At 35.9% G+C, this 16,326-nt stretch overlaps 1 protein-coding gene across 1 annotated transcript; it reads right to left on the bottom strand.

Annotated features, from left to right (window-relative positions):
• Window positions 1–800: 800 nt before the first annotated feature.
• On the bottom strand, window positions 801–15,628 carry LOC127852657 (nuclear receptor subfamily 1 group D member 2-like). The gene is made up of 2 exons (XM_052386608.1): window positions 15,485–15,628; window positions 801–2,867 (listed from the first exon to the last, which is right to left on the bottom strand). The coding sequence occupies exon 2, from the start codon at window positions 2,502–2,504 to the stop codon at window positions 801–803; it is 1,704 nt and encodes a 567-aa protein (XP_052242568.1). The 5' UTR covers window positions 2,505–2,867; window positions 15,485–15,628.
• Between the last annotated feature and the right edge of the window lie 698 nt (window positions 15,629–16,326).

The raw sequence follows: 16,326 nt of genomic DNA, 5'->3' as shown, positions 1-16,326 counted from the left end.
AGAACTCTCCAAATTAGTCAGTCGTTTGGCGTTTGTAACGCTTGATAGTTTTCAGGGTTTTGAAATCGTCAAAATGCACATAAAATTGATATTTTTGAGCATGGGAAATATTCAGTATTATTATTCCCTCGAAAAAAACATAACATAACGAAACAGTTTTATTTATTTTTTGTCAATTTACCAAACCCTGAACAGGTTCCTTTTATAGTAAGAATGCACTTAAGCCGTTTCTCTTTATAAACAGACTAACTTTAAAGAATTGTTCATGCCTTTCATTTATTTCTTATCATGCCAGCTTAGTATCCATTTAATGATAATAAAACGCAAACACCCTATTACAACTGGGTTACGGAATTAACGTTACGAAAAAGCCCAGTATAGCATTAAACGAACCTCAAACGGTAATTTTTGCAAAAGTTCCAAATGAAATACACCAACGTGTTGCAGATATGTGCATTAAAAAGAAAATAACCACACAAGGCATTTTTGCGATTGCTTAATTGCTCTGAAACCGGAAAAGAAAAAAGGAACTTTTTAAAAATAGGCATTACTTTCGAATGTACTTAATGTTACGTCCAGAAGAATGGAATAAATATTGTTATTGTGTAACAGCGTAACAGAACTGAACACATGTACTATTTCATCGTTATTCTATGTGTCTATATTAGGCATGAGAATGTCAATATCACGAATTCCTCTCCGAATAAACTCATCGTCACACAGTTTCTTGTATTCTTTGAACATTTGTTGAGTAGCTGGTCGAATGTTTGTCAAAATGCCGATCATCTTCGAGAAACGTTTCAACCCTTCTTCTCGTCGTATCTTTTTCTTATCTCTGCCCGTAATAACGTAGTAAGCTCCAACTGGGAATCTTCTACTAGACTTGGATTTTCCAGTTCACAGCGATCGGCAGACATGAGCGAGATGGCTGCTAGAAGTGCAGTTTCCTCCTTTGTTAGTTTGAGACTTTGTAGTTGTTTAAAGAGATCGGTATGCGCATTGACATTCTCTCGAGTCACGAATTTGTTAGAGATCTCGTCAGTGTGGAAGACGTCGCCAGTTAGATCGAGAAAAACTTTATATTCTGAATTATAGAAAGGGTGACTTATGACTATACCAAAGTCATTATGTGCATGTTTAAGCAGAGAAATTTGATCGTTCAGACTGAGTTTTGAAAAATTAGGTAGCTGTTTTGCGTAATTACAGTAGCTATCTAAGAAGTGCTCCATGAAATCGTGACCTCGCTTCAGCATTTCCCATTGGTTATCAATGTCAATGCCATAATTTTTTAGGAGGTGGTGATATTCCTCCTGACTTACATTACTCATTTTACCGAACGTAAGTGCTCTTGCAGAATATGTGTCATAATGTTCTTTCATTCTAGATTCGCGGAGCTCTTCAGTTGCCAGATCCTCTTCCCAGATGAGAATTTTGTCCAGCTTTATAACAATCTCTTCAACAAGAGACCTTGTTACACGATGTATTCCACTTGATTCAAGCACATCAGAAACGCCATCTCGGAGTCTTGGCCCATATATTTCAAGGTGGTTTGAAGGATGTGTTGCCATTCCTAATTGGGCTTCATTTGATTCACACATAGCAATATCTGGTGGAATTGTATCTTGAAACTCACTTTCTCTCTGACGTTCCATAAATTTTACTTTTTTAATTGTCTCTGTTCTTTGCGTAAGCGATTTTCTCCCTTTTTGAACTTTGTCGGATGACATTCCCAGGTCTATGCATTTTTGAAATCGACAGGCCGTGCAATTTGTTTTTGATTGCTTATACGATATTTTACAGTTTCTATTAGTCAGACAAACATGAGGCGTGCTTATCTTCTTTGACGCAAGACTTAATTCACTTTTCTTCTTCATACATCGCCTGAAAAAATTCTTACATGCCTCACATGTATAACAGCCGAAGTGGACACCTGAAGACTCACCGTCGCATATCTGGCACCGTGGGAAATCGAGCGTTTTTGTTTTCGTTTTCTTCTTTGCTCCATTCAGTTCAGAAACAACATTTATTGGTGAATTACTGTTGGAACTAGGAGGAGAATGGCCACAAGAAGACATATCGTCACGTGTAGGAGAGCACTGGGATGTGGTCGTCTGAGTAGGAAGCTGGTTCAAAATCATATGGCTTGTTTGATGGCATGTCTGCGGAGGATATTGATCCAATATCAGATGGCTTGGTTGATTGCATAACTGTGAAGGAGGCTGGTCCAATAGCAGATGGCGCGTTTGGTTGCAAGTCTGAGGAGTAGGTTGATCCACTATCAAATACATGGGAATGGCAACCTTCCCTGGGGGCATTGTGCATTGTGCAATGACTGAAGACGGCACGAGGTACCATTTGCTTGCTGGTGACGGAGAAGAAAGTCCGTTACTCATTTCTTCAGGAATAAACCTTTGCATACCTTCCTTTGATATTTGCAAGTCGTTCACATCCATTCTTTCTACTGTACTGTCACTTGTAACTATAAGATTGTCACTATCATGCATTACACATATTACACATATTTATCGGTACTTGCAAATTGAACTCGTTTCTCGCATTTTCTTATTCTGTTCCACAGTCAGTGAAAACTATCGCAAATGCGTCAAATGAAACTACGTTTTCATAACTGCGTAAGTGGAGGAGGCTGAACAAAATTACCCCACTCGAAAAGGTTGATGAAAACATATGTAAGAAGGTCAGCCGTATTTATTTCAGGCTAATGTTCGGTGTGCTAAACTTATCCTTTTCAAGTTGAAAATTACTTATGCTGTTATTTTCGTATACACGGTTATTTATTTCATCTTGAGTCATGTAAACGAGTAGATGTGGTTCATCTGGTTGTCACTAATTGCTGCTTTGACGTCCACCTGAAAGTAAACTGCATAGAATAAATATAGCGAGTAGGTTGCGATGATAAAAATATCGGAATCACAACTTGGTACGTGCACATTGTTAAGCATTGTTAAGAATGATAAATAAGTCTTACTATTACTATATATCAAGAAAGTGCAAGAGCAACATTCTCTTCTCAAGTTCAGATTTATGACAAATGTATTCCTAGTGTGCTTTTAAGGACAAATATTTAAGAAAATACATTCAATTTTTGGAAGCAGTACTAGTAGCAACAGCAGTATCAGACGCACTAGTAGTAGTAATAGTATTCGAAGCAGTAGTAGTAGAAGTAGTAGTAGTAGTTGCTAGCAGTTTTTCATGTAAAAAATGTAGTAGAAGTCCCTAAACAATAATAAACGACCTTCGAATTATGTTCTTAACACTGATGACAACGACTCAAGTCCGAATATGTCCCATTACATTATTGAACTATGATCAATGGCTATAACAGTATATGTTACAGTAAATCTGTGAAACTAGTAATTTTACGAAATTCCTTAACGATTCAGTATTTTCGGGAAATTACTGTTTAAGTTGGGGACTTCACGATTTTTTTTCAGGAAATGACTGAAAGTGGTGACACAAATATACACAGTTTTACTAGAGGTCTTTAAGAGGATTCGGGAAATGTTTGAAATGTCCTTGTTTGATTTTAAATGAATACATAATTATATTACATATTGTTTAATAGAAATAGTGTAGTTTGAATTTAAACCAACCAGCTACTGTCAACCAATAGAAACAATCAGCCACAACAAACTATTTCCACCAACGTGCAAATGCCATCTGCTACTTCTACTAACCAGCTACCACCAACTAGCCAATGCCGATTGCTTCTACTACCAACCAGCCACCTCAAACTACTACCACAAACCATCTACCGCCAATTACCACTTCCAACCAACTACTGCCAACTATCACTGCTACTAGTACCAACCTTCCACCACTTCCAATCAACTACTGCACACGATCACTGCTACTACCAATCATCTATCGCCAACTACCACTTCTAATCAACTACTGCCACCTACCACTTCCAATCAACTACTGCCAACTATCACTGCTACTTCCAGCCATACACCACCAACTACCACTTCCAATCAACTACTGCCAACTATCACTGCTACCACCAACCATCCACCGCCAACTACCACTTCCAATCAACTACTACCAACTATCACAGCTACGACCAACCATCCACCAACAACTACCACTTCTAATCAACTACTGCCAATTATCACTGCTACTACCAACCATCCACTACCACTTCTAATCAACTACTGCCAATTATCACTGCTACTACCAACCATCCACCACCAACTACCACTTCCAATCAACTACTGCCAACTATTACTGCTACGACCAACCATCCAGCACAAACTACCACTTCCAATCAACTACTGCCAACTATCACTGCTACTACCAACCATCCACCACCAACTACCACTTCCAATCAACTACTACCAACTATCACTGCTGCTACTACCAACCATCCACCACCAACTACCACGTCCAATCAACTACTGCCAACTATCACTGCTGCTACTACCAACCATCCACCACCAACTACCACTTCCAATCAACTACTACCAACTATCACTGCTGCTACTACCAACCATCCACCACCAACTACCACTTCCAATCAACTACTACCAACTATCACTGCTGCTACTACCAACCATCCACCACAAACTACCACTTCCAATCAACTACTACCAACTATCACTGCTGCTACTACCAACCATCCACCACCAACTACCATGTCCAATCAACTACTGCCAACTATCACTGCAGCTACCAATCATCGACCACCAACTACCACGTCCAATCAACTACTGCCAACTATCACTGCAACTACCAACCATCCACCACCAACTACCACATCCAATCAACTACTGTCAACTATCAATGCTACTACCAACCATCCACCGCCAAGTACCACTTCCAATCAACTACTACCAACTATCATTGCTACTACCAACCATCCACCACCAACTACCACATCCAATCAACTACTGCCAACTATCACTGCAACTACCAACCATCCACCACCAACTACCACTTCCAATCAACTACTGTCAACTATCACTGCTACTACCAATCATCCATCGCAAACTACCACTTCCAATCAACTACTGCCAACTATCACTGCAACTACCAACCATCCATCCCAAACTACCACTTCCAATCAACTACTGCCAACTATCACTGCAACTACCAACCATCCACCACCAACTACCACTTCCAATCAACTACTGCCAACTATTACTGCTACTTCCAATCATCAACCACCAACTACCACGTCCAATCAACTACTGTCAACTATCACTGCTACTACCAACCATCCACCACCAACTACCACTTCCAATCAACTACTACCAACTATCACTGGTACTACCAACCATCCACCACCAACTACCACTTCAAATCAACTACTACCAACTATCACTGCTGCTACTACCAACCATCTGCCACCAACTACCACGTCCAATGAACTACTGTCAACTATCACTGCTACTACCAATCATCCACCACCAACTACCATGTCCTATCAACTACTGTCAACTATCACTGCTACTACCAACCATCCACCACCAACTACCACTTCCCATCAACTACTGTCAAACTATCACAGCTGCTACTACCAACCATCCACCACCAACTACCACATCCAATCAACTACTTCCAACTATCACTGCAACTACCAACCATCCACCACCAACTACCATGTCCAATCAACTACTGCCAACTATCACTGCAACTACCAACCATCCACCACCAACTACCACGTCCAATCAAGTACTGTCAACTATCACTGCTACTACCAATCATCCACCAACCACTACCACGTCCAATCAACTACTGTCAACTATCACTGCTACTACCAACCATCCACCACCAACTACCACTTCCCATCAACTACTGCCAACTATCACTGCAACTACCAACCATCCACCACCAACAACCACGTCCAATCAACTACTGTCAACTATCACTGCTACTACCAATCATCCACCACCAACTACCATGTCCAATCAACTACTGTCAACTATCACTGCTACCACCAACCATCCACCGCCAACTACCACTTCCAATCAACAACTGCCAACTATCACTGCTACTACCAATCATCCAATGCCAACTACTTCACTATTCAATCAACGATATTAGGCCGTTTCAGATCAACGTATAAGAGCAAGGGAGTCCAAATTATCTCAGGCCGAAATAATAGTCAAATGATTCCTTGTAGAACTAAAGGCAGGCAAAAGTAGGGATAACGTTGCGATTCCGACAGACGTAGTTGACAGAAGCAGAGGTGATCATAGAAACATTTTTGGCGTTTTTCTTTGCCGGGATGAAAAGGACAAGTATGGTATTACCGTGTAGTCAGGTGATATAAGTATACAAAATCCAGGAAGCAATTCTGCCCACAACGCCTTCTTACTGATTTGGATATAGACACGGAAACAACTATAACGCCTCGTCAAGCTTTCAGGAAGACAAATTATGGTCACTTTGGTGGTCAATTATTCTTTGATTGCAACTTTAGCCTTGGAGAGAGACATTGTAAGACTGAGAGATGCTAGTGTTTTAAGGCCCAGAGACTTTTAAATAGTAGATGTCATAACAGTCTGACCTGTAAGAACGAATAAATGTACTAATTGAATGACATGTGGTATTTTTCAAGAGTGGGTTTAAAACACCAGTTTGAATTATTCCTAGATGATACAAATTATGTAGCAAACATTCATGTATAAGTTTCCTATTTTTGTTTACTATCGTGTGCCCATTTCGATATTGAGCAGTAAAATGAGATTGGTCTAATATAATGGGAAATATCTTATTTAAGTTATAAATTCATACAGTTATAAAATATTTACAATTGTATTCATTGAGAAGAGATACAAGATTTATCTTATGAGCATTTTCATCTTTTGTCTCAGTAAATGAAGTATGAAAACTGTGTGAAATATCTTGTTTAAGTTCATATTGGTGCAGTATTCAAAGATATACACTTTTATGAATCAATTAATGTTTGAATTTTAGTCGCATTTATTTTATTAAGTAATTAATAATTGTGAACAAGAGGACCTGAAAGGCCCAAAGTATCCCCCGCAACATATGCTTTGTTTGAGGATGGGTGCAAATTGGACGGATGAACATAATGATAGATGGACGGACGGAAGACAATAACACAAAACTAAGACAAAGGAAGGTTCTTAAGCCTTCACAATTTATTTAGGTGAATTAATAAGTCGTGCGTTTTCCACAAAAACATTCAATGTTTATATACACTCAATTTTCAGAGTGTTGCAGAGTGAACACAACATCTGTTATGTTAAAAAAGATATGGCTCCGGACACACAAGTGCCTCTAGTAAAAAGCATTTTTTCAAGATACAAAGGGCCATTACTCTGTTTTTAACAGATGGTATACAATGCCATTTGGCATACATCATCCTCTTATGCATATATATATACTCATACCAAGTTTCAATGAAATCCGCCAAAGCACTTCCAAGATATGGCTCCGGACACAAAAGTGCCTATGGCCAAATAAAAAAATAGTCTTGGTTCAGGGAACATGGCCAGAAAAATGTAGGAGGGTAGGTAGGTTTTTTTTTTTTTTTTTTTTTTTTTTTTTTTTTTTTTTTTTTTTTTTTTTTTTTTTTACCAGTCGACTGATTTCAGGGTGAAAAAGGGTCAGTTAATGCACCCATGATTGTTTAAACACTGACCAAATGATTAACATTGCACATGTGGTATTTAGTCGTTGTATATTATTCAATATTCCTAGCTCTTTATGCACTTCTTCAGGGCTAGCGCTGGCCCAAAATTTCTTTGAGCCAACCATTTTTTGTTTGTCTGTCTGTAATAGTGTGACCTTCATATTCAAAAGTGAACAAGCCATCTTTATCAGTCTCTGGTGTTTGGGGTGTGACCTTCAGAATTTTTTTCATCATGAGACCTGACCTAGTCTCCGACAGGTGCTCAAGAGTCTGAATAGTGGCTGTCAAAAGGAGGGTAACCTCAGAATAGCACAAGTCTTTCTTCTGGTACATTTTTTTATAAAATGGCAATGGGTTTGAGCGCATCGCACAGGAAGTGAGCAGTGTACATAAATTTGAATGTTGCTATTGGTTTGTACAGGCTAAGGGCGTCACAGTACATTGATTTTGATTCATTATCAAAGCGAAGCCAATTGTTGTCAAGTTTCCATGACTCTTGGAATGCTCTAGTGTTTTGTGTTTTAATTAATTTTTTTTTATGACTCTTTTTCGTCCAACGACGCTTTAAGGTTAAAGACGCCATGTTAGCGACTGTAGAGACAAAGTGGTTAATTCCATTTTTATAGTAGACTAGATGAATGACTCTTCCTATGTGTTAAAAATACGAAACTTTAATTACAATTAAACCGCGCGTTTTTTTTCACATTTTCATTTGATTAAAATACGCTGCTGTCAGTTAGCATAGTGTGCGAGATAAACAAACAAATTAATTAATTATCATCTTTTCATTTGATCGGAAATTGACAGAAAGTTGTAACATCATCGACATAGAACTAATTATTTAATTTCACTTTTAAATTCAGATCAATAGACAGCTTGGAAATAATTAAATTATTGTCACGCTTCTTTTCATTTTTAATCTTTAATAAAACGACATTTGCGACCGGCCGCTATTTTGTTTGCAGACGACAATTTTAACTGTGTATTCAAAGTGCACAGTCTCTGCGCATGAATTACCGAATATTACTCCATAGCTCCACCCATTTTTACATTTCATTCAACAACGTTATTTCATCTGTAAGCGAGCTCAATGTTGATTGGCCAGCTAGCATGCGCACTTCAATAACAATAAGGTCAAGCAATGTCTCGTATACAGGTGCAGACCGGTTTTTGTTCACTGTTCAAATTGCGAACACTTTCATTGAAACAAAGAGAAAAATATAGAAAACCAATCCAGGTTTAAATGGTGGCTGTTTTCAATGAAATTTTACGAGATTTTAGCATTTTCGCCATCAGATTTTTTTCCATGGACCAAAAAATCGTTAGGGTCGGGGGCAAAAAATAGGGTCGGTCGGGTTCCCTGAACCAAGACTATTTTTTTTTGGCCTATAGTAAAAAGCATTTTTTCAAGATACAAAGGGCCATAACTCTGTTTTTAACAGATGGTGTACAATGCCATTTGGCGTGCATCATCCTCTTATGCATATATATATACTCATACCAAGTTTCAATGAAATCCGCCAAAGCACTTCCAAGATATGGCTCCAGATACAAAAGAACCTATAGTAAAAAGCATTTTTTCAAGATACAAAGGGCCATAACTTTGTTTTTAACAGATGGTGTACAATGCCATTTGGTGTGCATCATCCTCTTATGCATATATATACTCATACGAAGTTTCAATGAAATCCGCCAAAGCACTTCCAAGATATGGCTCCGGACACAAAAGTGCCGGACGGACGGACAACGCCAAAACAATATCCCTCCGCCTCTGGCGGGGGATAATAAAGCTGAAGTCATTTCAGGAATTTCATTACAAGTTACGCATGCGCAGGTGTGCAGACATGGATTTTAATGCTCTTAAATTTATGTGAAAAACTATGGATTTAAACGTGCATTTCGAAATAAGTTTTGGATTTAAGTGAAAATAGTAGGATAATCTTCATGTCACCTAAGAAAAATATAGAAAAAAAACGTAAACAAAAGTGCAAAAAAGGCTAAAAAGAGAAAAACAATATCACCAATTGAGCCCGCCAAAATAAGCTCGGGATTATCGCACGAAAATACCGGCAAAACCGGTTCCGATGTAAGCGCTGCCTACAGTACATGTGACACGAACAATGTTAATAATGCAGCAAAACGTGTAAACTTAACCACAACACCGACCGCTTTCAATTTCGACAACTATTGTTTACAGGACGCTATTTGGAACATGAACTTCAATACAGGATCGCCAATCTATAACAATCAGTTCGGGGTTTCCTCTCCACCGATGAACCAGTTTGGAGGTTTCGGCCAACAATATCAAAGCACCACGAACCCCTCCATGAACCCCACTTTGAACCCCGCCATGAGCCTGATGAGCCCTCCTCCTTGGGCCACGGGATTGATAGAGGACATAAAAACAATCAAGCAACAGAACAACATTGTAGTATCAAAGATAGACAAAATTGAAGAATCCGTCTCTAAAATCACTCTTAAGGTAGAACAGTTAGAACTTCAAGTAAAGTCTATGGAAAACAGCTGCAACTTTATAAATGGACAGTTCGAAGAAACTAAATTAAAACTTAACAAATCAGAAGAGCAGATCAAAATTTTCAACGAAAAAACCAACAAATTCGAAAATATCCTGCACACTTATCAAACAAAATTAACCCAGATTGAGGACTCAAATGATAAATTGGAATTTCATAGTCTAAGAGAAAATCTACTATTTCATGGAATAAAAGAAACATCAAATCAAGAAAATTGCGAAGAAACCATTAAGACATTAATTCGAGATGTGCTACGGATTGAAAAGAACATCGAGCTCGATAGAGTACACCGTATAGGAAAAGCTTCACCCGGGAAAACACGACCCATCGTGGCAAAATTTCACCATTACTCTGACCGAGAACTCGTCCGAAAAGCCTCAATCGACAACAACCAAGATCTAAGGACGCTACACCAAGGAGTTGGAATTCAACAAACGAAGGCCACACTCGAAAAAAGGCGATCCAAACAGCACATAGTTGACAGAGAACGCACAGCTGGAAGAATCATCAAATGGGCTGGATCCAGACTACTAGTAAAAGGACAGAACGGCACCTACCAAGAAATAAATAATTAGGACAATGGAAAGTTAAAAATCATTTCGTGGAATGTAAACGGACTTATACGAAAACTAAATGACATTGACTTTTTAGAATATATTAATCAATATGATATTATCTTATTAAGTGAAACTTGGACCAACAAAAATAGAGTGCAAAATTTAAACATACAAAACTTTGAAAGCAGACATATTTATGGACATAAATCTTATGGAGTTAAAAAAGGCCGACAAGCCGGAGGTATTTCTGTTTATTTTAAAACTGCTTTAAAAGATAAAATATCAATTGTCAAAGTAAATGATTATGGCATAATATGGTTAAAATTAGATAGCAAAATGTTAAATTTTGATAAAGATGTTTACATTTGTTGTACTTACATTCCACCACCTAGTTCAAAAGTCTTAAAATATGTAGATTTTGATTATTTCGAAGAAATTGAAAATAACATAGAACAATATTGCACCTTAGGATACACTTTTATCGTAGGAGATTTAAATTCAAGAACTGGCTTATTATCCGATATATTAGAATACGATAAACATTTAGATGATTATAACAACGTTAATACAAATTCAAGTGAACTAAATTTTGGACACATTCCGAAGCGAATGAATGAAGATCATATAATTGACTTTCAAGGCCGAGCTTTAATCTCCATGTGCAAATCAACCAACCATATCATAGCTAACGGTCGTATGCCCGGAGATAGAACAGGTAATTACACTTTCACCTCAACACGTGGTCTTAGCGTAACCGATTATTTACTAACACAACACGACACATTCCATCGGAATGTCATTCATGAATTTGAAATACTTGATTGGACTGAATTCTCGGATCATGCTGGGCTCTATTTTAGTTTTCTAACAGTAAATAATATTAACTTACAAAACAACAAAAAGGAAACAAAACAACAAGAATTAAAAATAATATTTGATAATGACAAATCACAAGAATTTAACTTGTTAATAGATGAAAATATACAAGTATTAAATACAATTTTTACTGAAACTAATGTTAATAATCAAATTAATATTCTTACACAATTTTTACACGAAAATAGCGTTCAGACATTTGGAAAAGTGTTTACGATTAATAACAATAAAAAGCCGCATCAAAAACCGCCAAAATGGTTTGATAATACTTGTAGAACTGCAAAATGCAATTTTCGTAACGCAAAAAACAACTTTAATAAGAATAACTCCAACCCAAATAGACAACAATTTGTACATTACAGAACAAATTATAATGTAATTCGAAGAAAAGCAAAATATAGATACAAAATGAATGAAAGCACGAGGTTATATAACATTGCAAAAACACAACCAAGAACGTTTTGGAAAACACTCAAAAAATGCTATAAACCTAATAATAAAAATACAAATCAACCTAAAATTAACGAAATGTTCAATCATTTTAATGACTTAATCGGAAACGAACCAAGTGACAGTATAGATAATGAAATAAACGAACATAATTTAAATACACCACAAACCGTAATTGAACAACTCGATTCACCAATTACAGAGTCGGAAATATATCAAGCAGTTTTCAAACAAAACAATGGCAAATCTAGTGGACCTGATGATATTTCAGCTGAAATAATTAAAACAACATACAATTCTATTAAACCGTACCTCAAAACCATATTCAATACAATATTTGATACTGCACAATATCCTGAAAGCTGGGGAGTGGGTTACATCACACCAATATTTAAAGGCGGAGATCCGAGCGATACCAAAAATTACCGTGGAATAACATTAAATAATATTTTATCAAAGATATATTCTCAGGTACTTTTAAACAGAATGACTAAATGGTGTGATGAAAACAAAATTATATCTGACTGTCAATTTGGTTACCAAAAGGGAAAGAGCACAGTCGACTGTATCTTTATACTGAACAGTATAATCAACAAAGTGTTAAACTCTGGTCAAAAATTATATTGCATTTTCATTGATTATGCTAAATGTTATGACAGTATAAATCGTTCACTACTATGGCAAAAGTTAATCACCGAACAAATAAGCACTAAAATGATTTCTGCACTCAAAGCGATGTATTCGTCGGTGAAATCAGCCGTCCGGTTAAACAATGAAATATCCGAATATATCAATTCATACTCTGGTGTTAAACAAGGAGACCCTTGCTCAAGCATCCTATTCATGATGTTCGTTAATGACATTATCGAAAATATTAATTCTAATATTGAAGGAATCATATCGATCGACGATATAAAATTCTTTTTATTATCGTATGCTGATGACCAAGTCCTATTTTCAACTTCACCCACATCAGCCCAACTAATGTTAAATGACATTGAAAACTATTGTAATACATACAAATTAAAAATAAACATTAGTAAAACAAAAGTTGTTATTTTTGAAAAAAGTAACCGACAAACAAGTTTCAACTTCACTTTATATGGTCAACCGTTGGAAATAGTCGCATCATTCAAATATCTTGGTGTAACTTTATTTAAAAACGAAAACTGGTATAAAACAATAAAATCAATATCAGAACACGGTAACAGAGCACTTCATCGCCTTTTTTCTGTTGTAAACCAATATGAATTCCCTACTAAAGAAAAATTAAACCTTTTTGATAAATTAGTAACCCCCGTTCTTCATTACTCTGCGGAAATCTGGGGACATGATTCAGGAAAAGAATTAGAAATTATACATACAAAATTTTTAAGAAAAATCCTTTGTGTCAACAAATCAACAAATCTATCAGCACTGTATGGAGAATTAGGACGATACCCTTTATCAGTGATACGTAAATTACACATATTTAAATATTGGTTTAAATTAATATCATGTACAAATGATAATCCCATAAAAATAACATACTCATTCATGTTCAATGACGCAGAACAAAACATAACATACAACAATAGAAATTGGGCTTATCAAATCAAATCAATACTCGAGCAGCTAGGTTTAACTTATGTATGAAATGAACAAGAAACCCTGACAGAAAAATCTGAACAAACATACACTTATAATCTTATTAAACAACGATTATTTGATCACTATAAACAGCACTGGTACAGTGAAATCATTAATTCGTCAAGACTAAACACATACTGCCGCACGAAGAACACGTTTAATACCGAACCATACCTGGATATCATTACAACGAAGAAATTTAAAATAGCACTAACTCAATTCCGCCTATCATCACACAGATTAGAAATAGAACGGGGTCGATACCACAATATTGCACGTGATAACAGAAAATGTAAATTGTGTAATCTAAATGTTGTAGAAAGTGAATACCATTTCTTATTAATTTGTCCATTATACAAAGATATAGGAAAAAAATATTTAAAGTCATATTATCAAGCATGGCCAACATTAAATAAGTTTGATATGTTAATGGGAACACAAAATAAAAAAGAAATCATTAATCTTTCAAAATACATATATAATGCGAATTGTTTACGGAACAATTTAGAGACACATTAATTAATCTACGTAGACTAATTTTTTCTCTCAGAATTCGATGAGCACTGATACGTATCGATGTTAAAGTGAAAATAATTTCGCAAAATAATGTATTCTGTGTCACATGATTTTATTACCAACTGTCATTATCGATGTTAAAGGAACATATCTTATGTTATAAATAAGTAAAATATTTGTGTCACATGATTTTATTACCAACTGTCATTATCGATGTTAAAGGAACATATCTTATGTTATAAATCAGTAAAATATTTATGTCGTATCTTATGTTATAAATCAGTAAAATATTTGTGTCACATGATTTTATTACCAATTGTCATTATCGATGTTAAAGGAACATATCTTAGGTTATAAATCAGTAAAATATTTGTTAACTTCTTCCATTGCATAGTTTTCATAATTATTACCTTATTCTCATAATTATTATCATCCATGTCTTTACACGTGTATATTATACATTTGGCTAAAAAGCAATTTTATGCTTAAAAGCTAATAAATGTTGTTGTTGTTGTTGAAAAGACTGAAGTCATTTTTCAGTCATTGAAATTTTGAAATGCCATAAGAAATTAGGCATTTCCTGAAGTGTGTAAACAAAAATTACAAACATCCTATTTAAATCATTATGGAATTTCGTGCAATTCCTAGTTACACAGATTTACTATAACACATATATAAGCAGTGATTTCAATTGAAGCAAAATCCTACATTGTGATGCAAGCAAGTTGCAATTTTCTCATTTTTGACTTCTGCAAACAATTCGCCTTGCATCATTTTTACACATTTGTTTTCCCCAATCCAACTTGAAAACAATACCAGAAATAATCATTAATGAATATAACAAAGCTTTTATGAAAATGTTTTATTCATTATTATGATAATTAAGATAATTACACAACCTTAACCATGAATTTAGGAACATTTCAAGTAACTTCAGTATTTTGACCATTATCATTTTTACGTTTACATTAGGTCAAATTATGATTTTGTGTGCATGAATATGAATGATTTTAATGGGTACCCAAGCTTAAATTTGTACTGATTTTTTTTTACCCATCTATATTATCGTGGTTCGATTCATCGTCAAGCAACTAAGATAGGCCAACTATGCTGACTGTTCTTACTTCTATTGACCTCTAGTTCTGGCTACCATTACTTTAAATGTCGCTTGTTATGATTTTTGACAGGCGCGACTTTATACAGGTATGTCAACACTATATAAACTGTACGCTGAAGTTTCTTTAGCTAATTGACCTCTAACACAGCTTTTACTTTTGTATTGATTCTGTAAAATAACTTACATTAATATAGTCACAATCTATCCATGCACTAAAATCTCTTCTTTTAACGATACGATAGGATTATGTCACAAATCACCGTCCGTCCCCAAATAAAGTTGAACTGTATTTTGTGTGTGTGTGTTCTCAATTTTAACCGGGCCTTAATTTACGATTACGCATGGCTAGCAACCTCCGCGCAGAGATTTGACGGGAACCAGCAAAGCTGTATCTGCGTGCAAGGAACGACAACTCTGCGTGGAGAATGCATGGCTAGTTCTGTTAACTAACTACTGTAGGCAAATCACTCTGAATAAGCAGAGGGTGCATGAGATAAATCTATCTTCATACCCGTAGCCAGGGGGGTGCGTTGGGTGCGTTCGCACCCAATCTTTTTGGACGAGTAAAAAAGTTTACTATAAGTAAAGTTTCAACCAAATTTATTTGACGCAAAAACGGTTATTTATTTTTCCAGGAACCAACTGAGTCTTCGTATTTAAGCCTTAAAATAATGTTGTACAGTATTCTATAATTGGCTCTCTAATCGGTATAAAATCTATACTCATTAATAGATATTTGGTACTAAATGATTGTTTGTTTTTTTTCATCGTTATTCATGTCTCTTAAAGCCATAACTGTAATATATATTATAACCAAATGGTGAAGCCACGACTTATAACAATTACACATTGTGCACAGCATTTTCGACAGACTGTGTTGTCTTTTTGTTATATCCCCGTACAACCATTTTCGGATATCCTAAATGGTTTTCCATCAACAAAAATATCAGCTATGCTCAAGACAGGCTAATTTTGTTGTTGAATGACAAGAAAACATATAATTTCTACTAAGCAATGTAGCTTTTT

Source organism: Dreissena polymorpha, chromosome 12 (genome assembly GCF_020536995.1).
Source record: "Dreissena polymorpha isolate Duluth1 chromosome 12, UMN_Dpol_1.0, whole genome shotgun sequence".
NCBI classification, from domain to species: Eukaryota; Metazoa; Mollusca; class Bivalvia; order Myida; family Dreissenidae; genus Dreissena; species Dreissena polymorpha.
The sequence above is the reverse complement of the archived record's forward strand: the minus strand, read 5'-3'. Positions and strand labels throughout refer to the sequence as shown.

Excerpts from the sequence above, each read along its gene's own strand:
- LOC127852657 (XM_052386608.1), bottom strand. The coding sequence starts at position 2,504 with ATGCATGATAGTGACAATCTTATAGTTACAAGTGACAGTACAGTAGAA.